The sequence below is a fragment of the Salmo trutta genome, chromosome 38 (assembly GCF_901001165.1).
Source record: "Salmo trutta chromosome 38, fSalTru1.1, whole genome shotgun sequence".
Taxonomy (NCBI): domain Eukaryota; kingdom Metazoa; phylum Chordata; class Actinopteri; order Salmoniformes; family Salmonidae; genus Salmo; species Salmo trutta.
Genome location: NC_042994.1, coordinates 16683592 through 16710028, shown reverse-complemented (window position 1 = coordinate 16710028; position 26437 = coordinate 16683592). Strand labels below are relative to the sequence as shown.

At 42.8% G+C, this 26437-nt stretch overlaps 1 protein-coding gene across 2 annotated transcripts; it reads right to left on the bottom strand.

The window, feature by feature from the left end:
- Positions 1 to 391: 391 nt before the first annotated feature.
- LOC115178760 (RAC-gamma serine/threonine-protein kinase) lies at positions 392 to 26437 on the bottom strand. Of its 2 annotated transcripts, none has more exons than XM_029740050.1 (14): positions 26161 to 26437; positions 22126 to 22499; positions 20550 to 20675; positions 18310 to 18421; positions 17803 to 17950; positions 17518 to 17649; positions 16870 to 16935; positions 16488 to 16556; positions 15955 to 16077; positions 15594 to 15722; positions 8587 to 8801; positions 7913 to 8000; positions 7436 to 7538; positions 392 to 2313 (listed from the first exon to the last, which is right to left on the bottom strand). In XM_029740050.1, the coding sequence occupies exons 2-14, from the start codon at positions 22169 to 22171 to the stop codon at positions 2228 to 2230; spliced, it is 1443 nt and encodes a 480-aa protein (XP_029595910.1). In that variant the 5' UTR covers positions 22172 to 22499; positions 26161 to 26437; the 3' UTR covers positions 392 to 2227. The 2 variants fall into 2 exon arrangements, with proteins under 2 accessions (XP_029595910.1, XP_029595911.1); XM_029740051.1 differs by lacking the exon at positions 26161 to 26437 and adding an exon at positions 23079 to 23142.

Sequence of the window (26437 nt, the reverse complement as noted above, 5' to 3'; positions counted from 1 at the left end):
TTGTGGCGAGCAGAATCACAAACCTCTGCATCATTCAAGACTGTTGCTTTTTGAGGTGTAAAAGTTCAGAGTTAACCATTTATGTAAATCCAAGCTAAAAAAGTACCCAGTGCCTTGGCTCCAAGTCAGAGCAGGTCCGGCGGAGCAATGGCCCAGTGAGACACGGGTGCCGGCCCGCGTCGATGGAAAAATAGATTTACCCAAAAAACCTATCAGTGGAAATGCGCCAGTAGTTTCTTCCTCCCTGATATTTTATTTGGTTCCTAATGAACATGACCCTAGATGAGACCCTTGCTGAACATTGTTTAGGGCATTGCTTTCCAAAGGGTACATACAGTCATTGAAATATCAGAAGGGGGATTAAAATAAAACACTGATTTACGCTATGAAAAACCCTGAAATGTATTCTTTAATTTAATTCAAAATAAATACTACCACGGCAATGCAAGTTCACTATTGGTTTCTTGCCCTAATGTTTTGGTAAGAAAACAAACAAGCAAACAATCCAAAAAACAATTGGATAAAAAACATCCAACAATATCATCCTTCAGAGGCTTAAAGAGAGGTGCCTTTTTGACTCTGAACAAGACTGGGCAACACTGCCTAGAATGACACAAACATAAATAAAACTAGTACTATGGTACAAAAAAAGAAGGGAATGGTAACAACCTGATGTAACCACATATCACTGCAGAATTGACCATGGTCCCACTTGAACGGGAAAAAGAAAACGTTACAGTGGATGTCAATCTATTTGACCAACAGCGAAAAAAGGGTCTCGTCTCCATGGAAACCTCTTCTGGAAAGACAGGTCGAGGTGACGCTGACATCAGTCACAAAATGGGAGCGTCCAGTCAGTCTAACATTGTAGTTTACGTTGTTTTGACCCAAAACGTCATTCTCAGTCTTCCTTTTCCTCTGTTCTTGGTTCTCCTCAGCAAGCTTGAAGTACAGTCACACACAAAAGTTCATGTCTGGCCAAGATGCCACTAAGAACAAAAAAAGGCATTGCATATTTACATCAAAAAAGGTGGGGGAACTGCTTTCCTTTTCTCTCTCCATTCTCACAGTCCTCATCATACACAAGTATATTCATGGCTCAGTTTCACGTGATCTGTGACCCGACATGGTTAGTGATTATTGATGCCTTCCGCCCACCTTGTCGCTTTGGGAAGATTGATGGGGAGATTCTTTTTTTTTTTTACAGATACAGATACAGATTTCATAGTCTGTCACAAGCCATATCAGCAGAGCTCAGAGCTGGCTCTGATGTTAGTGTGTGTGTGTGTGTGTGTGTGTGTGTGTGTGTGTGAGAGAGCATGTGTGTTATGACAGCATAAGGTGGACCTGTATAAGCCACATTCCTTGTGTAAACATCTATACCACTATTTTTTCTATAGCTATGAAAATAAGTTATTAATCAAATGACTGTGGAAAAAGATGCAAAAAAGGCTTGTATATTTATAGTAGCTTTTCCCTGATGGGTGTGTAAAGCTAAACTGGTAGCTGAGTTGAATGCGGTTGTGCTCTGTGTTGCCTGAGTGAACCGTGCAGTATCTGGCAGTTTAGTGTTTCTGTCAAACAATAACCAAGTAGAAATATCTGGCTGAAAATGAAAAGGTCAAAAAGGATGAAAAGAAATAACACTGACAATGAAATTGGAATGAAAGAAACTGTCAGTTCTGTCTTTTTTTGTGGTTTTTAGTAGACAGTGACTCTCGTTGCCATGGGATTAGAGAATGTGCACCGCCATGGCATTGTATATGAGAAAAATAATTGTTTGAATGAACCACGAGCCCCCCGACCTAAACCCTGTCTGTATGATACGAAACATCTGCACACATAAGGCAACATTTTTGGTTTTGTTCCCTAGAACGGCTCTTCCAAACCAAGTGCAAAAAAGTTCAAAAAAAAAAAAAGACAAAGAACTTAACAGGTCGACAACCTAATATTGACGGATAAAAATAAATAACAAAAACATTGCCTTCTGCAGTATATAGCGTTGAAAATGTAAGATACGTTTTCTGTGTGGAGAGACCAGCTTGAGTCTATCCCACTGTGCAAAACCCCTTTTATAGTCCCTAAAAAGACAACTTCTCCCAGTCTGCACTCGAATACAAAGAAGGAGAAAAGAGGGGAGACTTTTCCTAAAATGGCTACGTGTTTTCCTCGAAACGGCCGCACGACAAGGGGGGGGGGGGCAATACTGGCTGGCTGGCAATGACCTTCACTCTCGTCCGCTGGCCGAATACGAGAATTGTGGGAAATGAGGCCTCCGTTCGCTGTCACCCTCGCCCATCCCATCTTCATCATCTGTAGAAAGAGACAGAGACAGCGAGAGAGGAGAGGGAGAAAGACAGGTTAGTCTGGGCTCAATAACAAACTTAATGAATTAAGTTATAAGGGTGTTATAACCTGCATGAGTTAAGTGTCATTACTTAAGTCTCTCCCCGTTGCCACTTACTATAGACCACCCTCTGCCCCCAGCTGTGAATTGATTGCCCCCATCTATCTTCAGAGCTCGTGCTGCTAGGTGACCTAAACTGGGACATGCTTAACACCCCGGCCATCCTACAATCTAAGCTCGATGCCCTCAATCTCACACAAATTATCAATGAACCCACCAGGTACAACCCCAAATCCATAAACACAGGCACCCTCAGAGATATCATCCTAACCAACTTGCCCTCCAAATACACCTCGGCTGTTTTCAACCAAGATCTCAGCGATCACTGCCTGCATCCGTAATGGGTCTGTGGTCAAACGACCACCCCTCATCCCTGTCAAACGCTCCCTAAACAATTCAGCAAGCAGGCCTTTCTAATCGACCTGGCCCGGGTATCCTAGAAGGATATTGACCTCATCCCGTCAGTAGAGGATGCCTGTTAATTCTTTAAAAGTGCCTTCCTCACCATCCTAAATAAGCATGCCCCATTCAAAAAATGTAGAACCAGGAACAGATATAGCCCATGGTTCTCTCCAGACCTGACTGCCCTTGACCAGCACAAAAACATCCTGTGGCGTACTGCATTAGCATCGAATATCCCCCGTGATATGCAACTTTTCAGGGAAGTTAGGAACCAATATACACAGTCAGTTAGGAAAGCTAAGGCTAGCTTTTTCAAACAGAAATTTGCATCCTGTAGCACTAATTCCAAAAAGTTCTGGGACACTAAGGTCCATGGAGAATAACAGCACCTCCTCCCAGCTGCCCACTGCACTGAGGCTAGGAAACACTGTCACCACCGATAAATCCACTATAATTGAGAATTTCAATAAGCATTTTTCTATGGCTGGCCATGCTTTCCACCTGGCTACCCCTACCCCGGTGAACAGCCCTGCACCCCCCACAGCAACTCGCCCAAGCCTCCCCCATTTCTCCTCCACCCAAATCCAGATAGCTTATGTTCTGAAAGAGCTGCAAAATCTGGACCCCTACAAATCAGCCGGGCTAGACAATCTGGACCCTCTCTTTCTAAAATTATCTGCCGAAATTGTAGCAACCCCTATTACTAGCCTGTTCAACCTCTCTCGTATCGTCTGAGATTGCCAAAGATTGGAAAGCTGCCGCGGTCATCCCCCTCTTCAAAGGGGGAGACACTCTAGACCCAAACTGCTACAGACCTATATTTATCCTACCCTGCCTTTTAAGGTCTTCAAAAGCCAAGTTAAACAGATTATCGACCATTTCGAATCCCACCATACCTTCACCACTATGCAATCTGGTTTCAGAGCTGGTCATGGGTGCACCTCAGCCACGCTCAAGGTCCTAAACGATATCATAACTACCGTCGATAAGAGACAAAACCGTGCAGCTGTATTCATCGACCTGGCCAAGGCTTTCGACTCTGTCAATCACTACATTCTTATCAGCAGACTCAACAGCCTTGGTTTCTCAAATGATTGCCTTGCCTGGTTCACCAACTACTTCTCTGATAAAGTTCAGTGTGTCAAATCCGAGGGCCTGTTGTCCGGACCTCTGGCAGTCTTTATGGGGGTGCCATAGGGTTCAATTCTTGGGCCGACTCTCTTCTCTGTATACATCAATGTCGTCGCTCTTGCTGCTGGTGATTCTCTGATCCACCTCTACGTAGACGACACCATTCTGTATACCTCTGGCCCTTCTTTGGACATTGTGTTAACTAACCTCCAGACGAGCTTCAATGCCATACAACTCTCCTTCCGTGGCCTCCAACTGCTCTTAAATGCTAGTAAAACGAAATGCATGCTCTTCAACTGGTCGCTGTCCGCACCTACCCGCCCGTTCAGCATCACTACTCTTGACTAGAGGTCGACCGATTAATCGGAATGGCCGATTAATTAGGGCCGATTTCAAGTTTTCCTAACAATCGGTAATCGGTATTTTTGGACGCCAATTTGTTTTTTTATTTTTTTTACCTTTATTTAACTAGGCAAGTCAGTTAAGAACACATTCTTATTTTCAATGACGGCCTAGGAACGGTGGGTCTTGTTCAGGGGCAGAACGACAGATTTTTACCTTGTCAGCTCGGGGATTCAATCTTGCAACCTTTCGGTTAACTAGTCCAATGCTCTAACCACCTGCTTTACATTGCACTCCACGAGGAGCCTGCCTGTTACGCAAATGCAGTAAGAAGCCAAGGTAAGTTGCTAGCTAGCATTAAACTTATATTATAAAAAACAATCAATCAATCATAATCAATAGTCAACTACACATGGTTGATGATATTAGTTTATCTAGCCTGTCCTGCGTTGCATATAATCGCTTAGGTACACGTTGCTCCAACCATAAACATCAATGCCTTTCTTAAAATCAATACACAAGTATATATTTTTTAACCTGCATATTTAGTTAATATTGCCTGCTAACATGAATTTCTTAACTAGGGAAAATGTGTCACTTCTCTTGCAAACAGAGTCAGGGTATATGCAGCAGTTTGGGCCGCCTGGCTCGTTGCGAACTGTGAAGACTATTTCTTCCTAACAAAGACAGCCGACAGCCACCAAATGGGGGATGATTTAACAAAAGCGCGTTTGCGAAAAAAGCACAATCGTTGCACGACTGTACCTAACCATAAACATCAATGCCTTTCTTAAAATCAATACACAGAAGTATATATTTTTAAATCTGCATATTTAGCTAAAGGAAATCCAGGTTAGCAGGCAATATTAACCAGGTGAAATTGTGTCATTTTGCGTTCATTGCACGCAGAGTCAGGGTATATGCAACAGTTTGGGCCGCCTGGCTCGTTTTGAACTAATTTGCCAGAATTTTACGTAATTATGACATAACATTGAAGGTTGTGCAATGTAACAGGAATATTTACACTTAGGGATGCCACCCGTTAGATAAAAAACGGAACAGTTCCGTATTTCACTGACAGGAAAAACGTTTGGTTTTCGAGATGATAGTTTCCGGATTCGACCATATTAATGACCTAAGGCTCGTATTTCTGTGTGTTATATTATAATCAAGTCTATGATTTGATAGAGCAGTCTGACTGAGCGATGGTAGGCAGCAGCAGGCTCGTAAGCGTTCATTCAAACAGCACTTTCGTGCGTTTGCCAGCAGCCCTTCGCAATGCATTGCGCTGTTTATGACTTCAAGCCTGTCAACTCCCAAGATTAGGCTGGTGCAACCGATGTGAAATGGCTAGCTAGTTAGCCTGATGCACGCTAATGGTGTTTCAACGTCACTCGCTCTGAGACTTGGAGTAGTTTTCCCCCTTGCTCTACATGGGTAACGCTGCTTCGAGGGTGGCTGTTGTCGATGTGTTCCTGGTTCGAGCCCAGGTAGGAGCGAGGAGAGGGACGGAAGCTATACTGTTACACTGGCAATACTAAAGTGCCTATAAGAACATCCAATAGTCAAAGGTATATGAAACACAAATCGTATAGAGAGAAATAGTCCTACAATTCCTATAATAACTACAACCTAAAACGTCTTACCTGGGAATATTGAAGACTCATGTTAAAAGGAACCACCAGCTTTCATATGTTCTGAGCAAGGAACTTAAACATTAGCTTTTTTACATGGCACATATTGCACTTTTACTTTCTTCTCCAACACTTTGTTTTTGCATTATTTAAACCAAATTGAACATGTTTCATTATTTATTTGAGGCTAAATAGATTTTATTGATGTATTATATTAAGTTAAAATAAGTGTTCATTCAGTATTGATGTAATTGTCATTATTACAAATAAATAAATAAAAAATAATAAAAAAATTATATATAATAATAAAAATAATTGACATTAAAAAATATTAAAAAATATTATTATATATATAAAAATAAAAAAATTAAAATCGTCCGATTAATCGGTATCGGCTTTTTTGGCCCTCCAATAATCGGTATCGGCGTTGAAAAATCATAATCGGTCGACCTCTACTCTGGACGGTTCTGACTTAGAATATGTGGACAACTACAAATACCTAGGTGTCTGGTTAGACTGTAAACTCTCCTTCCAGACTCACATTAAGCATCTCCAATCCAAAATTAAATCTAGAATCAGCTTCCTATTTCGTAACAAAGCATCCTTCACTCATGCCGCCAAAAATACCCTCGTTACACTGACCATCCTACCGATCCTCGACGATGTCATTTACAAAATAGCCTCCAACACTCTACTCAACAAATTGGATGCAGTCTATCACAGTGCCATCCGTTTTGTCACCAAAGCACCATATACTACCCACCACTGCGACCTGTACGCTCTCATTGGCTGGCCCTCGCTTCATACTCGTCGCCAAACCCACTGGCTCCAGGTCATCTACAAGTCTCTGCTAGGTAAAGCCCCGCCTTAGCTCACTGGTCACCATAGCAGCACCCACCCGTAGCACGCGCTCCAGTAGGTATATCTCACTGGTCACCCCCAAAGGCATCTGTAAATAGCCCATCCAACTACCTCATCCCCCTACTGTATTTTATTTATTTATCTTGCGCCTTTGCACCCCAGTATCTCTACTTGCACATTCATCTTCTGCACATATACCATTCCAGTGTTTAATTTCTATATTGTAATTACTTCGCCACCATGGCCTATTTATTGCCTTACCTCCCTTACCCTACCTCATTTGCACACACTGTATATATACACTTTTTTCTACTGTATTATTGACTGTATGTTTGTTTATTCCATGTGTAACTCTTGTCTTGTTGCATGTGTCGAACTGCTTTGCTTTATCTTGGCCAGGTCGCAGCTGTAAATGAGAACTTGTTCTCAACTAGCCTACCTGGTTAAATAAAGGTGAAATAAAAAATAAATGTAAAACACTTAGGGGCACTTGAGTAACAGTGTTACCTTAAAATAATCACTAAATAAAGGCCATTACCACAGCACAACACCCCCAACAATTCAACAGACTAATCATCCTATGGCAGAGTCTATGGCAGGAAACCCCTATTCCAAAGAAGTGGGCCGAACCGTGCAGAGGGATCCGATGGACACTTACATTTTTCCGGGGGAGTGATGGTGATCGTCTGTGCCGTGAACTCCTCATCGAAATACCGGGTGTCTGTCTCTGACGAGACCTGTGGCATGAAGGGGGGGACCAACTGTAGGGGAGAGGGAGGGGACACCGTTGTCACATGTAATATATAATTGCCATTTAGCAGACGCTTTTATCCAAAGCCACTTACAGTACTTTGTGCATACATTTTTGTATCGGTGGCCTTAGTAGGAGTCAAACCCAAGATCTTGACATCATGCTTTATCAACTGAGCCACACAGGACCACATTGACATGTGACACACTGATGTCCCTGGCTTGTGTGTGACGTCAATATTTGCATATTTGACTGGAAAAATGCTAGTCATTTTCACCTGCGTGAAATATTCCGAATTTGTTCAGAAGTCGGTGGGAGGGCACAGAACTGGTTTAATGAAATCGTACACGTACGTGATCAGGTGTAGAACAAGAGGAGACTCACCTTTTTGTCGTAGACGTCTTGCCAGTCTACAGCCACAAAGAAACTGTGGCGCATTATCTCCTTCGCATCGTCTGGACCGCCACCGAGTCTGTCGGAAATAGAGAAGAGTACAGATGTGAACACTTTCTAGAAAGCCTGTCGAGAAACAAGACAACATGAGCTAGGTGCAAATCCTGGAATAACATCAAGGGGTGAATGAGAGAACATTCTCCCTTGGGTTTACCACTAACCTAGCTGCCTCAAGCTTTTAGTGACAAAACGGCTTTGTAGCAGAGCAATAAACAAATGAAAAATTGCGATGAGCTAGTATTTCATGAAGCAGGATCAATGAGTGAGCCAGCAACTCCTGTACAAAAAAAGACTAAATTATGGGAAGTTACAGTTGAGGGCTGGTTAGCTGATTAGCATGAGTCATGAGTCAATAATCCACTTCAAGTTGATCTGTTACAAAGTAGGAAATGTGTTCTGTCAAAACTATTTGACAGAGTTTGTTGGCTGATCATTGATCCAGCTTCGTATAATCCCCCACTGGAGTCTTGGTGTGTGTGTATGTGTGTGTGTGTGTTCGTTCGTCTGTCTGTGTACCTGTGCCTCTGTGTGTACATCTCTCTTGCTTCAATGCATGCATGTCTGTCTGTGTGTGTGCCCGAGCGTCTGTTTCTATCTCTATGTACCGTTTGTTGGGGTCCTTGATGAGCAGGCCGGAGAGCAGGGACTTGGAGTCGGAGGAGAGCGTGCGTGGAAACTTGATCTCCTCCATGAGGATCAGCTCAAACAGCTTCTCGTGGTCCTGGTTGTAGAAGGGCAGCCGGCCGCACATCATCTCATACATGACCACGCCCAGACCCCACCAGTCCACCGCCCGGCCGTAGTCATTGTCCTCCAGCACCTAGCATAGGGACATCATGACATAATACAGTATGTTTTACCCACGTCATATGTATATACTGTATTCTAGTTCGGCCGATTAATTAAGGCCGATTTCAAGTTACGTTTTTTTGGATGCCGATTACATTGCATTCCACGAGGAAACTGTGTGGCAGGCTGACCACCTGTTACGCGAGTGCAGCAAGGAGCCAAGGTAAGTTGCTAGCTGGCATTAAACTTATCTTATAAAAAACAATCAATCTTAACATAATCACTAGTTAACTACACATGGTTAATGATATTACTAGGTTAACAAGCTTGTCCAGCGTTGCATATAATCAATGCGGTACCTGTTAATTTATCATCGAATCACAGCCTACTTCGCCAAACGGGTGATGATTTAACAAAAGCACAACCGTTGCACAAATGTACCTAACTATAAACATCAATGCCTTTCTTAAAATCAATACGCAGAAGTATATTTCTTTAAACCTGCATATTTAGTTAAAAGAAATTCATGTTAGCAGGCAATATTAACTAGGGAAATTCTGTCACTTCTCTTGCGTTCATTGCACGCAGAGCCAGGGTATATGCAACAGTTTGGGCCGCCTGGCTCGTTGCGAACTAATTTGCCAGAATTGTACATAATTATGACATAACATTGAAGGTTGTGCAATGTAACAGCAATATTTAGACTTGCCACCCGTTCGATAAAATACAGAACGGTTCCGTATTTCACTGAAAGAAACATTTTGTTTTTGAAATGAAAGATTCCGGATTTGACAGTATTAATGACATTAGGCTCATATTTCTGTGTGTTTATAATATTACAATTAAGTCTATGATTTGATATTTGATAGAGCAGTATGACTGAGCGGTGGTAGGCAGCAGCAGGCTCGTAAGCATTCAATCAAACAGCACTTTCCTGCATTTGCCAGCAGCTCTTCGCAATGCTTGAAGCACAGCGCTGTTTATGACTCCTGAGATTAGGCTGGCAATACTATAGTGCCTATAAGAACATCCAATAGTCAAAGGTATATGAAATACAAATGGTAGAGAGAGAAATAGTCGACGCGTCATAATTCCTATAATAACTTGCGGCTGAACTTGAAAGGGGTTTCTTCGTTATTTTACCTTTCATGTCTTCCATAGAGAATGTCTTGATCTACTTCAAATAAGGTCTGTGTTTCGTGCAGGCTTAAACCGCCTCGATGTTTTCATACTCGTGTAAATCTTACTAGGATAAGGTACCGTTTGTCAACATATTTTCATAAATAAACTTAGCAAAAAAAGAAACTGTTTTTTCAGGACCCTGTCTTTCAAAGATAATTCGTAAAAATCCAAATAACTTCACAGATCTTCATCGTAAAGGGTTTAAACACTGTTTCCCATGCTTGTTCAATGAACCATAAACAATTAATGAACATGCACCTGTGGAACGGTCATTAAGACCCTAACAGCTTCTATACGGTAGGCAATTAAGTTCACAGTTATGAAAACGTAGGACACTAAAGAGGCCTTTCTACTGTTCTCTGAAAAACACTAAAAGAAAGATGCCCAGGGTCCCTGCTCATCTGCTTGAACGTGCCTTAGACATGCTGCAAGGAGGCATGAGAACGGCAGATGTGACCAGGGCAATAAATTGCAATGTCTGTACTGTGAGACGCCTAAGACAGTGCTACAGCTGATTGTCCTCGCAGTGGCAGACCACGTGTAACACCTGCACAGGATCGGTACATCCAAACATCACACCTGCGGGACAAGTACAGGATGGTAACAACTGCCCGAGTTACACCAGGAACACATAATCCCTCCATCAGTGCTCAGACTGTCCGCAATAGGCTGAGAGAGGCTGGACTGAGAGCTTGTAGGCCTGTTGTAAGGCTGGTCCTCACCAGACATCACCGGCAACAATGTCGCCTATGGGCACAAACCCACCGTCGCTGGACCGACCAGACAGGACTGGCAAAAAGTGCTCTTCACTGACGAGTCACGGTTTTGTCTCCCCAGGGGAGATGGTCAGATTCGTGTTTATCGTTGAAGGAATGAGCTTTATACCGAGGCCTGTACTCTGGCGTGGGATCGATTTGGAGGTGGAGGGTCCCGTCATGGAATGTCACAGCATCATCGGACTGAGCTTGTTGTCATTGCAGGCAATCTCAACGCTGTGCGTTACAGGGAAGACATCCTCCATCATGTGGTACCCTTCCTGCAGGCTCATCCTGACATGACCCTCCAGCATGACAATTCCACCAGCCATACTGCTCGTTCTGTGCGTGATTTCCTGCAAGACAGGAATGTCAGTGTTCTGCCATGGCCACCGAAGAGCCCGGATCTCAATCCCATTGAGCACGTCTGGGACCTGTTGGATCGGAGGGTGAGAGCTAGAGCCATTCCCCCCAGAAATGTCCGGGAACTTGCAGGTGCCTTGGTGGAAGAGTGGGGTAACATCTCACAGCAAGAACTGGCAAATCTGGTGCAGTCCATGAGGAGGTGCACTGCATTACTTAATGCAGCTGTTGGCCACACCAGATACTGACTGTTACTTTTGATTTTGACCCCCCCCCCTTTGTTCAGGGACACATTATTCCATTTATATTAGTCACGTCTGTGGAACTTGTTCAGTTTATGTCTCAGTTGTTGAATCTTATGTTCATACAAATATTTACACATGTTAAGTTTGCTGAAAATAAATGGAGTTGACAGTGAGAGGACGTTTCTTTTTTTGCTGAGTTTATTTATCCAATATTGATCAGAGTTACCTTGTCCTATGGATATCTACACAGTTATCAAATTGGCAAGGTGGTGTAAGCCTACACGAAACACAGACCTTATTTGAAGTCAATCTAAAAATATCCTATGGAATAAATGAAGGAACCGCTTTTCAGATTTTGCTGGAAGGTGTCATGGGGATTATGACTCACACTTTGGTAGTCAATTCTTACCATGCCCATTATTAAAACAGGATTTCCTGCATATAGAAATTACAGTTTTTGGCTTTCAACATTCATCACAGGTAACTTAAACTCTATTTTTATTATTCAAACAGTTGAGAGTATTTGTGTCTCCTAAGCAGACTCTCCAGTATCATTGTCACTTCAGAGAGCTCTGTGGGTATGTGTGTACACGATTATATTAATTTTACAGATGGCAGAGAAAAGCAGAGCACCAGTGTGGGACTATTACATTGAATTGGTACCAGGGAAAGCAAGGTGTCTTATTTGTGATGACGATGTAAGCATGGGGTCAGCAACGGCTAAATCAAAATACCACCAACCTGTGGAATCACCTTAATTTACGGGTAGGGGTTCCGCTAGCGGAACGTTTCCATAACATCCGGTGAAATGGCAGAGCGCCAAATATTTTTTGTTTGTTGTTGAAATATTTAACTTTCATACATTCACAAGTGCAATACACCAAATGAAAGCTTAACTTCTTGTTAATCTAGCCACCGTGGCAGATTTCAAAAAGGCTTTACGGCAAAAGCAAACCATGTTATTATCTGAGAACAGCACCCCATCAAACAAACACACGACAATCATAATTCAACCCGCCAGGCGCAACACAAAACTCAGAAATAACGATATAATTCATGCCTTACCTTTGAAGATCTTCTTCTGTTGGCACTCCAATATGTCCCATAAATTCCGTCGTTATCTACAAAATGTCCATTTATTTGGCGCCTTTGATTCAGAAAAACACCGGTTCTAACTCGCGCAACATGACTACAAAATATCTAATAGGTTACCTGTAATCTTGATCCAAACATTTCAAACAACTTTCCTAATACAAATTTAGGTATTTTTTTACGTAAATAATCAAATTTAAGACGGGATAAACTGTGTTCAATACCGGACGAAAACAAAGTGGAGCGAGCTTTCAGGTCGCACGCCCCAACCACAACAGTACACTAGACTCGACCCTCGTTCTGAACAGCCATACTTCTTCATTACTCAAAAGAAAAACATCAACCAATTTCTAAAGACTGTTGACATCCAGTGGAAGCGATAGGAACTGCAAGCAAGGGACTTAGAAATCTAGATCCACATAGAAAACCCATTGAAAACACTGTCACTTAAAAAAAAAAAAATCCTGGATGGTTTGTCCTCGGGGTTTCACCTGCCAAATAAAATTGTCTGTGAGTATAACAGAACTTAACAGTTTTAGAAACTTTAGTGTTTTCTATCCAAATCTACCAATTATATGCATATCCTAGCTTCTGGGCCTAAGTAGCAGGCAGTTAACTTTGGGCACGCTTTTCATCCAAAATTCCGAATGCTGCCCCCTATCCCAAAAAAGTTAACACCAATCCAAAAGCCCATAAGGAATCACCTTAAGAACACCCATCCAAAAGGCCATACGGAAGCAATGAGGAAAAAAAGCTAACGCAAATTCTTCACAAGGAAAGTGATACAGACAAGTCACAGACAGACATCGCAGGCAAAAAATGTACATCTTTTTAATAAACAAGCAAAATGGCAGGACAAAGACCCAAGGGCCAGGAAGATGGATGAAGCAATTATTGAGATGATTGCCACTGACAACCAGCCATTCACAGTGGTGTCTGATGTTGGTTTTCAGCAGCTGATTACTCTTGCTGATGTGCTAGATAAAACCCATGAAAGAGTTGTGATGAAAATGAAGAATCTGGTGGCACCAGTAAACGCTCCACACATGGCATTCACAACTGACTGCTGGTCAGGCACTACAGAGTCCCTGATGAGCCTTACTTACTGGACATTTCATTGACAATGTCTGGACAAGAAAGCAGGTTGTGCTGAATGTCAAGACTATGACTGGATCCCACACAGGAAACTACATCTGAGAGCTGTTTTTGACCATGTTGGAATACTGGGAAATCCACACAGAACGTGTAGTGCTGGTCCTCAGGGACAGTGGGGCAAACATGGTGAAAGGTATGAGACTGGCAGAGCTTCCAGACTTCAGCTGCAGTGCACACACCCTACAGCTTGTAATCAATGATGCCCTATCCAGTCAGAGAGCTGCGCTAGACATTATTGCCACGTTGAAGAGCTGTGCAACTTACTTCGACCACTCTGTACTGGCCAAACAGAGGCTGAGGGCCATTCAGGAAGAGCTTGGCCTTCCCAAACACAGCATCATGCAAGCAGTTCAAACTCGCTGGAACTCAACACTACATATGTTGCCAAGGATGTTTGAACAGAGGCGTGCACTGAATGTGTATGCAGGTGAATACGGACACATCAGCAGTTTGTCTGCTGCACAGTGGGACATTGTCTCAAACCTAATTGAGACTCTGGCACCTATGGAGGAGGTGACGACACTGGAGATGAGCCACTCCAACTCTACAGCAGCATGCATCATCCCCAGTGTGTCGGTGCTGAAGCTGATGCTGCAGCAGCAAGGCATCAAAACTTTACGGAAGACCATGTTGGACAGTCTGACAAGGAGGTTCTCCAAGGCCGAGGAGACAAAGTGCCTGGTGTTGGAAACTGTCCTGGATCCACGTTACAAGAGCTATGCCTTCACCTCAGGGACAGCACTAGAGAAAGAAAAAGAGTGGCTGAAGGAGGAGTCTGACCTACTAAGGAAACCAAATCCCAGAGCCACAGCAGATGGGACGAGTGAAGAGGAGGACCCAGATCCAGGTGCAAAAAGGCAACGATTCTGGGTAGATCAGCCACCCAGTCTGATGGACAGCCTCTACGCTAGAATCCTCAGAAGCTAAGAGGGCTGGGCTGAAGTTTTGAAATTGAGTGTTACCTCACAGAGCCTGTCATTGACAGAAAGAGTGGCTTGCCTTTGGAGTGGTGGAAGCAGAATGAGGACAGACTTCAATCACTCGCTCCACTGGCAAAGAAGTTTCTCTGTCCCCCACCTTCTTCGGTCCCAAGCTAGAGAGTGTTCAGTGAGGTGGGGATCATTTATGAGAAGCGGAGGAGCAGACTGACAGGGGACCATGCAGACAAGCTCTGCATTCTGCACTACAACCTTTTAATATATGTTCTCATGTTTTGAGCAAGTAACTTAAACGTTAGCTTTTTTTTTTACATGGCACATATTGCACTTTTACTTTCTTGTCAAACAGTTTTTTTGCATTATTTAAACCAAATTGAACACGTTTCATTATTTGAGACTAAATTGATTTTATTTATGTATTAAGTTAAAATAAAAGTGTTCATTGTTCATTCAGTATTGTTGTAATTGTCATTATTACAAATAAATAAATATAAATAAATAAAAATAGGCACCTGCTTTTTTTGGTTCTCCAATAATCGGTATCGGCCTTGAAAAATCATAATCGGTCGACCTCTAATTCTAGTCAAGGCTCATCCTATATAACTACTGCATATTTATTGTCCATAATGTCTATACACACCGCCATATACATATATATTTTGGACTGACATTGCTTGTTCTGATATTTCTTATTTTATTTTGTGGATTGTTAGGTATTACTGATGGAGTTAGGAACATAAGCATTTCACTGCACCTGCGATAACATCTGTAAAATGTGTACGTGACCAATAACATTAGATTTTCTTTTATTAGTATGTGACCTGACTGTATCCTCTTGGCCCCCTTGGGAGCACAGTGCGTCCGCCACAGGGGCCCCCCTGGGAGCATACGGCATTCATACCGTTCTTCTCTACACCTCACTCTTTTCCGTGCAAGGGCTTTTGTCTCTTGCCAGTAGATCTCCGCTTTACTCACTCTTAGTATGTAGTTAGTATATTAGACACCTAGAATATTTCCTCCCATAAGAAAACCTGGATAGATTTCACAACATGGCATTCTGGGTAGTGTAGTGTACATCAGTGTGAGCTCTGACCTCTGGAGCCAGGTACTCTGGCGTGCCGCAGAAGGTCTTCATAGTGGCCGTGTCGGTGATGCCCTCCTTGCAGAGGCCGAAGTCCGTGATCTTGACGTGCCCGTCTTTATCCAGCATCAAGTTCTCCAGCTGCCAATGAGAATAAATATCATGTTATATGTTGAATATACCCCCCTATAATATATCCATCCTCAACAGCATGCTCTTTTGATATGTTTTAAGTCAAAATCTTCACTTAGTCTCCCATTAGACTTAGTTAGGATTGGAAGTAAGGATTCGCCTCCAAGAGATGTCTACACATGGTGTTATGATAGATATAGAGATGACTGTCCAACAGCTTGGCTAACATGAATGAATGTACCTTCAGATCGCGGTACACTATCTTGGCAGAGTGAAGGTAGTCTAAAGCGGAGACAATCTCAGCTCCGTAGAACCGCGTGCGGTCCTCGGAAAACACTCGCTCTCTTGACAAATGGAAAAACAGCTGCGAGGAAAATGGGAAAGATAGGCATAAACACAAAAACAAAAAGTTGTTAAATTCAAATATGTATTTACACATCTGCATATAAAAGGTATAGTTCACTAATAGCTCTCTAAAAAACATGTCATGGGCCCGTATTCACAAATTGTCTCAGAGTAGGAGTGCTGATTTAAGATCAGTATTGCATTTTAAATCAGAATGAATAGGAGGGGGACTTGATCCTAGATCAGCACTCCTAATCTGAGATGGTCCCTGGAAATAATTATTTCGGCTCCTGGAAAGAATTCTGTATGGTGGAAGAGGAAGGTGCACCTGTCTCAGGGAATCCTCATCAACACACCTACAGTGTCTGTAAAAAAAAAAAACATGCCAATCTTTCTCCAGGTATCTCGGGTATCACAGGCATCTCTTACCTCTCCTCCGTTCACATACTCCATGACAAAGCACAACCGGTCCTTGGTCTGAAAGGAGTACTTTAGAGACTGGAGAAAAATAACAAGAGTTGCACCATCGTTGTTGTTTTGTTTCTTTACATCCACACAAACAGACGTTCAATTATCTCGTGAATTCATATCTAATGACACGTGCAACAGTAGAACAGCTTAAATGTTTATTCAGTCAGACTTTGCTTTTGACTGAGTCTGTGGATGCATCCCAAGTGGCACCCTATTCCCTATATAGCGCACTCCTTTTGACCAGAGCCGTATGGGTGCCATTTGAGACATGCCCTCCAAGTGAATAATACTGGCTTACAGTATAAAGTTTGCCTTCAAGTCTCTGCTAAACAATACTCACGGTTAGGAATGGATGCCGGGTGTTTTTCAACACTCTGCTTTCTGTGAGGGTGTGAGCAACTTCGTCCTGCGTTACAAGGAAAGAGAGGAAAATCCAGAAACAGGGGGTAGAGAGAGAGGGAAAGAGAAAGACAGAATGTTAGGATGTAGAAGGTACAAGGCGCCAAATGGTGATATCTGGATCCATTCCAACAGGGCTCAGTTCTTTCCACCAGTGTTTCGACCACCGGTCTGTGGGATGGTCCCAGACACTCATTTAGTCAGTTCTATAGAGCTAGTTTAGTTTAAATGTACTTCCAAGCAGGAAAAAACATAGTTCTAGTTTGCTGATGTACATATTACCTCTACTAACCTGTACCCCAGCACATTGACTCTGTACCGGTACCCCCTGTATATAGCCTCGCTACTGTTATTTTACTGCTGCTCTTTAATTATTTGTTACTTTTATTGTACATTTTTTACTTACCTATTTTTTACTTAACACTTATTTTTCTTAAAACTGTATTGTTGGTTAAGGGCTCGTAAGTAAGCATTTCACTGTAAGCATTTCACTGTTGTATTCGGCGCATGTGACATAAAATTTGACTTGATTGATTTGATCTCTAGAATAAAAAAGGTTGAGAGAAACTGCTTTAAAACCAGCCAGTACCTTGGCGATGATGACTTCTTTCTTCAGGATCTTCATGGCATAATAAGTTCCACTCGCTTTCTCCTTCACCAGAATGACTTTCCCAAAAGTGCCTTTGCCCAGTAGTTTCAGATAGTCAAAGTCATTCATTGTCTGTCAGAGAGGAGAGAAGAGGAAAGTAGAGGACAAAAGAAAATAAACGAGAAGAGGAGAAGCCTTCATTGAGATGAGAGAAACAATCTTGCTTGGTTTTTATGTGCCCATCTACCAATGTATGACCTGCGCTCAGTCCCCAGGGCGGCTCACCTTCCGTTTGTGTTGGCTGGTGGAGGTGTCCATCTCCTCCTCGTTGACCTCGTTCTCGATCTGCGACGTGGGGCTGCACAGGATCCCCTCCTCCTCCTGCTTGGCCAGGGAGTCGGCCACCGTCTGGATGGCCTCGGCCCACTCATCCCTGGAACCAACCAACAGCAGCTCACTTTAATACACTGCGTGTGTATGTGCGCGTGTGCTGAGGAAAGCACACATTTCGAAAAGTGCAGGGTACAAAACAAATGCCATGGAGAAATCTAGAGACATACCCCCCATTCTGTCTGGATGCTCCCGTGGTTTGCTAAAACTAGTTACGTCAAAACATGCAACTGCTGCTGTGGAAGTTTTATGTTTAGATTAACATGTTTTAGCAGCACCTAAACAGTGTATAGGTGTTCTTCTTCGATTTTCAATAGCGTTTTCCCTAAAGGCGAGAGATGGAGGCAAGGCTGTAGTAGAGGAAGAGAGAGAGCAGAGGGAGTGAGAGAGAGGGTGACCCACCTCTCATCGGGCGTGTCCACGTGGAATGTCCTCTCAATAACCGTTGTCCACTGCAAACAGCGGATGATGAACGTGTTGGGCTTCGGCCGCTCCGTCTTCATCAGCTGACATTCTGAGAAGAGGGAAAAGGAGGGGGGGAGAAATAGAGGGTGTGTCGGGAAGGAAAGAGAGGGAAGAAAGAGGGGGAGAGAGGAGGTGGGAGAGCGCAAGAAGGTCAAAATAAAATGAGCAGGGTGATGAACGAGTGATTGAATAAATCCTTCATACCATGGAGGTTGACAAAGTGTCACAGAATAAACATTTGTCACTCACTACCGTTTCAGGAGATAACGGTGGCAACATAGTGTTGTACTATATTCAAGTAGCACTACTTTAACTCTGAACGTTTGACAGAGACACATTGGCTCTTGGGAGTGCACACTGCCTAACATGGGAACCTTTAATGATATTTTAAAACTAAGAAAATTGTAGTACAATGCCTTAGGAAAGTAGTCAGACCACTTGACTTTTTCCATATTTTGATTTGTTACAGCCTTAATCTAAATTTGATTAAATCGTTTTTTCCCCCTCAATCTACAAACAATACCCCATATTAACAAAGCAAAAAGAGTTCAGACATTTTTGCTAATTTATTAAAAATACAAAACTGAAATATAACATTTACATAAGTATTCAGACCCTTTACTCAATACTTGATTGAAACACCTTTGGCAACGATTACAGCATCGAGTCTTTTTGGGTATACAAGCTTGGCACACCTGTATTTGGGGAGTTTCTCACATTCTTCTTTGCAGATGCTCTCAAGCTCTGTCAGGTTGGATGGGGAGCGTTGCTGCACAGCTATTTTCAGGTCTCTCCAGAGATGCTCAATCGTGTTCAAGTCCAGGCTCTGGCTGGGCCACTCAAGGACATTCAGAGACTTGTCCAGAATCCACTCCAGCGTTGTCTTGGCTGTGTGCTTAAGGTCGTTGTCCTGTTGCAAGTTGAACCTTCACCCCAGTCTGAGGTCCTGAGCGCTCTGGAGTAGGTTGTCATCAAGGACCTCTGTACTTTGCTCCATTCACTTTCCTTTGATCCTGACTAGTCTCCCAGTCCCTGCTGCTGAAAACCATCCCCACAGCATAATGCTGCCACCACGTTTCACCGTAGGGATGGTGCCAGGTTTCCTCCAGGCGTGACACTTGGCATTCAGGCCAAAGAGTTCAATCTTGGTTTCATCAGACCAGAGAATCTTGTTTCTCATGGTCTGAGTCTTTAGGTGCCTTTTGGCAAACTCCAAGCAGGCTGGCATGTGCCGTTTACTGAAGAGTGGCTTCCGTCTGGCCACTCTAACATAAAGGTCTGATTGGTGGAGTGCTGCAGAGATGGTTGTCCTTCTGGAAGGTTCTCCCATCTCCACAGAGGAACTCTAGAGCTCTGTCAGAGTGACCATCAGGTTCTTGGTCACCTCCCTGACCAAGGCCCTTCTCCCCTGATTGATCAGTTTGGCAGGGCGGCCAGTTCTAGGAAGTCTTGATGGTTCCAAACTTCTTCCATTTAAGAATGATGGAGGCCACTGTGTTCTTGGAGACCTTCAATGCTGCAGAAATGTTTTGGTACCCGTCCTCAGATCTGTGCCTCCACACAATCCTGTCTCGGGGTTCTACAGACAATTCCTTCGACCTCATGGCTAGGTTTTTGCTCTGACATGCACTGTCAACTGTGGGACCTTACATAGACAGGTGTGTGCCTTTCCAAATCATGTCCATTCAATTGAATTTACCACAGGTGGACTCCAATCAAGTTGCAGAAACATCTCAAGAATGATCAATTGAAACAGGATGCAACAGAGCTCAACTTCGAGTCTCATAGCAAAGGGTCTGAATACTACTTATGCATCTGTTTTTCTTTTTAATACATTTGCAAAAGATTTTAACAACCTGTTTTCACTTTGTCATTATGGGGTATCGTGTGTAGATTGCTGAGGATTTAAAAAAATATTTTAGCAATTTTAGAATAAAAATGTGGAAAAAGTCAAGGGGTCTGAATACTTTCTATAGGCTGTATATTGTAATACAATATACTCAACACACTATGAAGCGGTTTCCCGGGACAGATTAAACCTAGTCCTGGACTCAATCATTTTCAATTGAGATTCTCCATTGAGCTTGCTTTTAGTCCAGGACTAGGCTTAATCTGTGTTTGAGAAACCGCCCACAAATGGTTTAAAATGGAGACTGATGATGGCGAGGAGAACCTACTTGCTACAGAGAAGTTATTGAGGGGATAGGCCAGGTCTGCGTCCTGGGGTTTGTCTTTGTAGCCGATGAAGGATCCGTCTGTCTTCAGCAGGAAGTAGCGCGGCCTCCAGTTCTTTATGTACTCACCTGCAACAAGTCCAGTAGGGATTGGTTTATACTGGAAACTTAGCCTATCAGTTTTTATAGTTACTGACTGACTGGCTGGCTGTAGCAGTGGTCAGACCTTCGCTGCAACCTAAATGGCACTCTTCCCTTTATAGTGCCAGGGCTATGGGCCCTGGACAAAAGTAGTGCATTATAAAGGGAATGAGATGTCATCTGGGATATACCCCTATGTACGGCTTTAAGGAAGTGCATTTTCATTTAACAGCATGGCAGGATTCATCATGGTTCAAGAAGGTTAATACATAATTAATTAATACGAAGGTCCATGCTTGTGTTCACTTGGAAGATCGCCATGTGGACCTTGTTGTAGAAGAGCTCCATTTTGCTAATAGCCTACATGGTATTATTGAACTTTTTTTTACCACAAGTGACAGTGTGCAAAAATGCAGTAACAACTTTGTAATAACAATTTAATACAAGTATAAAACTGATTGTTTGCTACTAGTTTAACTCTAAACCACTAGCTACCCCTCAGTGTTTAGAAGACTGTAACTGGATTTTGTACAAGCGCAAAAGTGCCTGTAACAATTCAGTGGCTCCCGGGCTCTGAAAGGAAGGAACTGAGGAGTTAAGCCATCCTCCGAGAACTCAAATTTGTCTGTGGCAGTGTCACAGCCTGAGGCTACACACACACACACACACACACACACACACACGTGTTCAACCAGTCAGCATAGCTTAAAATCCTCCATACCACATGCTGTGCATACTAGCTATAAATCAGGGGTTGGAACCGGTTCAGGGAACAGAACCATAAACCGGAAAAGAACAAAATTAAACGAAAGTGATCTAAACTGTTCCGGAACAGAACCGTTATATTAAAATCATGGGAACCAGTTAATAACGTTATTTTATTTTGAATTTTTCTGGTCCCACAAAAATCTCAAAGTTCAAAGACATTAAAAGTTATTCCATAGAAGCTGCTTCTCTGTAGGTATAGTTCTGTGGGCCTAATTCAGATAATGCATGCCATAACAAGATGCCCAGTGCTTCAAGCCAAGCCTCCTCCATCATCTTCTCTTGCCTGAAAAATTTCAGTCGCATCTCACGCCCTGCTCTATCCACACTGATTGGTGAAGTAATTTAATGCTGAAAGAAATGTAAAAAAAATAAAACATTTTCAGAGGTTTAAAAAGGAATGATATGAGTATTTTTTTTGGTTTGAAATGGTTCAGAACTTTATTTTGCTTGTCGGAACAGAAAAACTAAAGGTTCTGTTCAGAATGAAACTATTGGAAAATAATTTAATAATACAATATTCCATGCATTCCCTTCCCTGTTGGTTTCCATGTTTATGTATATACAGGTACGTGGGGACCGGGGGTGTTTGTTTCTTGATGTGAACTGTGAAGAAAAACTTATTTTCAAAGACAGTAAACATCACCGATCATCAATCAATCGATCAACTCACCTCTCTTCTGAACCCAGCCTTCCTTGACAACGTTTTGGTCGCTCATAGTGGCGTCGCCTTGACCGTCAGCCCAGTGCTCAGACCCAAGGGGGTGGGGGGTGGGGGTGGGTTCAGCAGTCCTGACCTTGCTGTCTGTTTCTCACAGACACACACCCACTCTCCTGACTCTTTCTCTGTGTGTTGTCTCTCTCTCTCCCTTACTCCATCTTTTTCCCAACTCCCTTGGCTCTCTCTCTCTTCTCCTTTCTGCTACCTCCTCTCCACTCGTGTTTTCCTCTCACTCTGTCTTTACTCCCCTAACCGTCTCTCTCTCACACTGCCTCTCTCTCCACGTTTTCCTTCGCTCTCTCTTAAGGCACTCCAGCGGTGACAGCCTGTAAGGAAGCAGGGGAGAGAGAAAGGGGGAAAAAAAAGGTCCATGGATCACTCCACACACAGACTACATCCCCGCCCCCCTCTCGTTCCTTTACAAACACTTACGTGAGAACTGGAGTCATTGTTAAGACCCAGAATGCGCTTCCCGTCCCCTCCCACCGGCAGATTTGTCCCCTTTCCTCCCTCTCTCCCTCTCTCTCTCTCTCTGCTCTTTTGACGGGCCAAAAACTGATTACACAGCGCCATTGACCAGATTATTTTAAAAAAGGTACACATCCTTTACGGCCACCTTGTGTCTATTCTGGTACCGATGGATTATTCTAAATTGTGTATTAGGAGATGCACAAACAACGTCAGAGACTGTGGCAAGGTCAGAGCCGCGTATTAGGACCACGCAAGACTTTGCCGCTTTTGAATTTAGATGTTTTGATCTACTACACTGTTAGATAATGTGTGCCTTGAGGACTCTACACAAACTTTGTTCGATTGAGCAACATATGCGCTTTGATGACAATGAAAGAACCAAATAGCCTCGATCTAGCAGCAGCATACCCTCTTGCATCCCACTACTGGCATACCTCTAATGCTAAGCAGGGTTGGTTCTAGTCGGTCCCTGGATGGGAGGCCAGATGCTGGTGGAAGTGGTGTTGGAGGGCCAGTAGGAGGAACACTTTCCTCTGGTTGTTGCTGTAAATTATAATGTGTTCTCAGTCAATGTACCTGGTTAAATAAAATATATACAGTACCAGTCAAAAGTTGACACACTTACACATTGAAGGTTTTTATTTTATTAATACTATTTTCTAATAGTGAAGACATCAAAACTACAAAATAACACCTATGGAATCCTGTAGTAACCACAAAAGTGTTAATCAAATCAAAATATATTTTATATTTGAGATTCTTCAAAGTAGCCACCCTTTGCCTTGACAGCTTTGCACTCCTGGCATTCTCTCAACCAGCTTCACCTAGAATGCTTTTCCAGCAGTCTTGAAGGAGTTTCCACATATACGGAGCACTTGTTGGCCTCTTTACCTTCACTCTGCGGTCCAACTCATCCCAAACCATCTCAATTGGGTTGAGGTCAGGTGATTGTGGAGGCCAGGTCATCTAGTGCAGCACTCCATCACTCTCGTTCTTGGTCAAATAGCCCTTACACAGCCTGTAGGTGTGTTTTGGGTCATTATCCTGTTGAAAAACAACTGATAGTCCCACTAAGCGCAAACCAGATGGGATGGCATATCACTGCAGAATGCTGTGGTAGCCATGCTGGTTAAGTGTTCTAAATAAATCATTGACAGTGTCACCAGCAAAGCACCCGCACACCTCCATGCTTCACGGTGCGAACCACACATGCAGAGATCAACTGTTCACCTACTCTGCGTCTCACAAAGACACAGCGTTTGGAACCAAAAATCAAACATTTGGACTCATCAGACCAAAGGACAGATTTCCACCAGTCTAATGTCCATTGCTCATGTTTCTTGGCCCAAGCAAGTCTCTTCTTATTGGTGTCCTTTAGTAGTGGTTTCTATGCAGCAATTTGACCATGAAGGCCTGATTCACACAGTCTCCTCTGAACAGTTGATGTTGAGATGTGTCTGATACTTGAACTCTGTGAAGCATTTATTTGGGCTGCAATTTCTGAGGCTGGTAACTCTAATGAACTTATCCTCTGCAGCAGAGGTAACCCTGGGTCTTCCTTTCCTGTGGCGGTCCTCTTGAGAGCCAGTTTCATCATAGCGCTTGATGGTTACTGCGACTGCACTTGAAGAAACTTTAAAAGTTCTTGAAATGTTCCAGATTGATTGACCTTCATGTCTTCAAGTAATGATGGACTGTCGTTTCTCTTTGCTTATTTGAGCTGATCTTGCCATAATATGGACTTGGTCTTTTACCACCCCTACCTTGTCACAACACTGATTGGCTCAAACGCATTAAGAAGAAAAGAAATTCAACAAATTAACTTTTAACAAGGCACACCTGTTAATTGAAATGCATTCCAGGTGACTACCTCATGAAGCTGGTTGAGAGAATGCCAAGAGTGTGCAAAACTGTCATCAGTGCAAAGAGTAGCTATTTTAAGAACCTCAAATATAAAAATGTTTTGATTTGTTTAACACTTTTTTGGTTACTACATGATTCCATGTGTGTTATTTCATAGTTTTGATGTCTTCACTATTATTCTACAATGTAGAAAATAGTAAAAATACAGAAAAACCCTCGAATGGGTAGGAATGTCCAAACTTTTGACTGGTACTGTATATAACTTGAATCCCAAACTGGCCAGTCTGATGTCTCTAAAAGCATTGATCTTCAGTTACTTTTCACTGCTTATATTTAGTCACATCTAAGGATATTGGCTACATGACAACATTAGCACGGACCTCAGTCAATCACTCCAAATCCCAATTGGAGATCAATGGGAAAAGCAGCCAGTATGTCAAAAGCATTATGTAGGCCTACTCTAGAAAATGATTTAATTCTGGGTACACAATCATATTCAAGTTCAGGAACAGCTTCTGTGGTTAAATGCATGTCCTTCGTGGAGAGATAAATGTATTACCATTTACTTATCTCTAGTAACCAGTGATACAAGGGTGCCAAAATAGAGGCCAAATTGCCTGCGACAACCCATGAGTTTATTTTTGTTCAAAGTGAAGTACTACTACCGTACTAGGAGAAAACTGTCTTACATGCAGTACAGTGTTTTGTTGTCAGAGATTGGACGCCTGTCAAACGCGGCCGACTGATGTGAAAGACCTGGCTCTGGGATGGAAAATAAATGGAATCAATCCAATGACAACAAAAACAATGGCTGACATGACCAGACTTTCCATTTTAGAAACCATTACAGGTCACATGTGCAAACCTTTTCCGTAACAATCGTCTCTGCCATCAATGAACAAGACATGGCTAGGCCTTGCACCGCATACAAAAATAAGCAAATATTGAAACAACAGCTTTTGTTTCAAGGGCGTGTGGTGTCATTTGCTCTTACATAATAACATCCGCCTGCCATATAACATTACACACTTAATTATACAATAATAACAAGAGGCACAAAATCATTACTGGGTATGGATGATTTTTAAACAATGTTCACGTGCCCAGCAAACGGATAAAATGTCAAGTGATTGGGGGAAGAAATTGTAAATCGAGCTAGCTAGCCACTGAACGCGGCTAACGAACGTAGCAAACGTTGGCTAGCAACTAGCTGACAGTCTCCTTTTGACGTTTTACCTTTTTTACGACTCCCTACATTTATTCCTAGGTTGTTGGCTTTATATATATATATATATATATATATATATATCATAGAAACATGTGGCTTTGTTTCAATTAACATATCATTTGTTTAGGGCGCAAAGACCGGGCCGAAGCCAGACAGTAACACCACCCCATCATTATAGCTCACGCTTGAGAATGCCCAAAAGCCCTCCCGTTGCAGCATCCCAGCAGCATCACATCCCAAACTTGAAAATGACGTGCATTCATGCTAGCTAGCCCGCTACAAGCTAACGGTTGTTCCCACCCATTTTACGTTGAAAATATGCTTCCACAGGCCCCCAAAAATGTAACCCCAAACCCAGCGCTTCTTAAACCCTTTCTGCTTTTCTTTTTATAATTAGTATTTTCATTTACATTGACGTATTTTACCTGGCAAGTCGAATAATGATAGCTAGGGACACCCCCCTTCGAGCGCTTGCGTGCTTCCAACGCAGCAAAATATTTGGAAAGAACAGTCAGTCAGTGATAAAAATAGAAGAAAAACCGTGATGTATCCATTGCTGCTGATGCTACGGCCAATTATAATGTCCGAAAATAATACTTTGTAGACAGAAATTGCTGCGACAGTCCTCCCGGCTCTGTGACCAGCTTCAGCAGCTGCCGCTTAGTCTAAGGAAATCTCGTGACGTCACATGTAGCCAGATTT

Excerpts from the sequence above, each read along its gene's own strand:
- LOC115178760 (XM_029740050.1), bottom strand. The coding sequence starts at position 22,171 with ATGAGCGACCAAAACGTTGTCAAGGAAGGCTGGGTTCAGAAGAGAG. Across the intron at positions 20,676-22,125 it reads AGGCTGGGTTCAGAAGAGAG|GTGAGTACATAAAGAACTGG; the intron begins GTGAGTTGATCG and ends GACTTGTTGCAG. Across the intron at positions 15,723-15,954 it reads TAGTGTACCGCGATCTGAAG|CTGGAGAACTTGATGCTGGA; the intron begins GTACATTCATTC and ends TCTCATTGGCAG.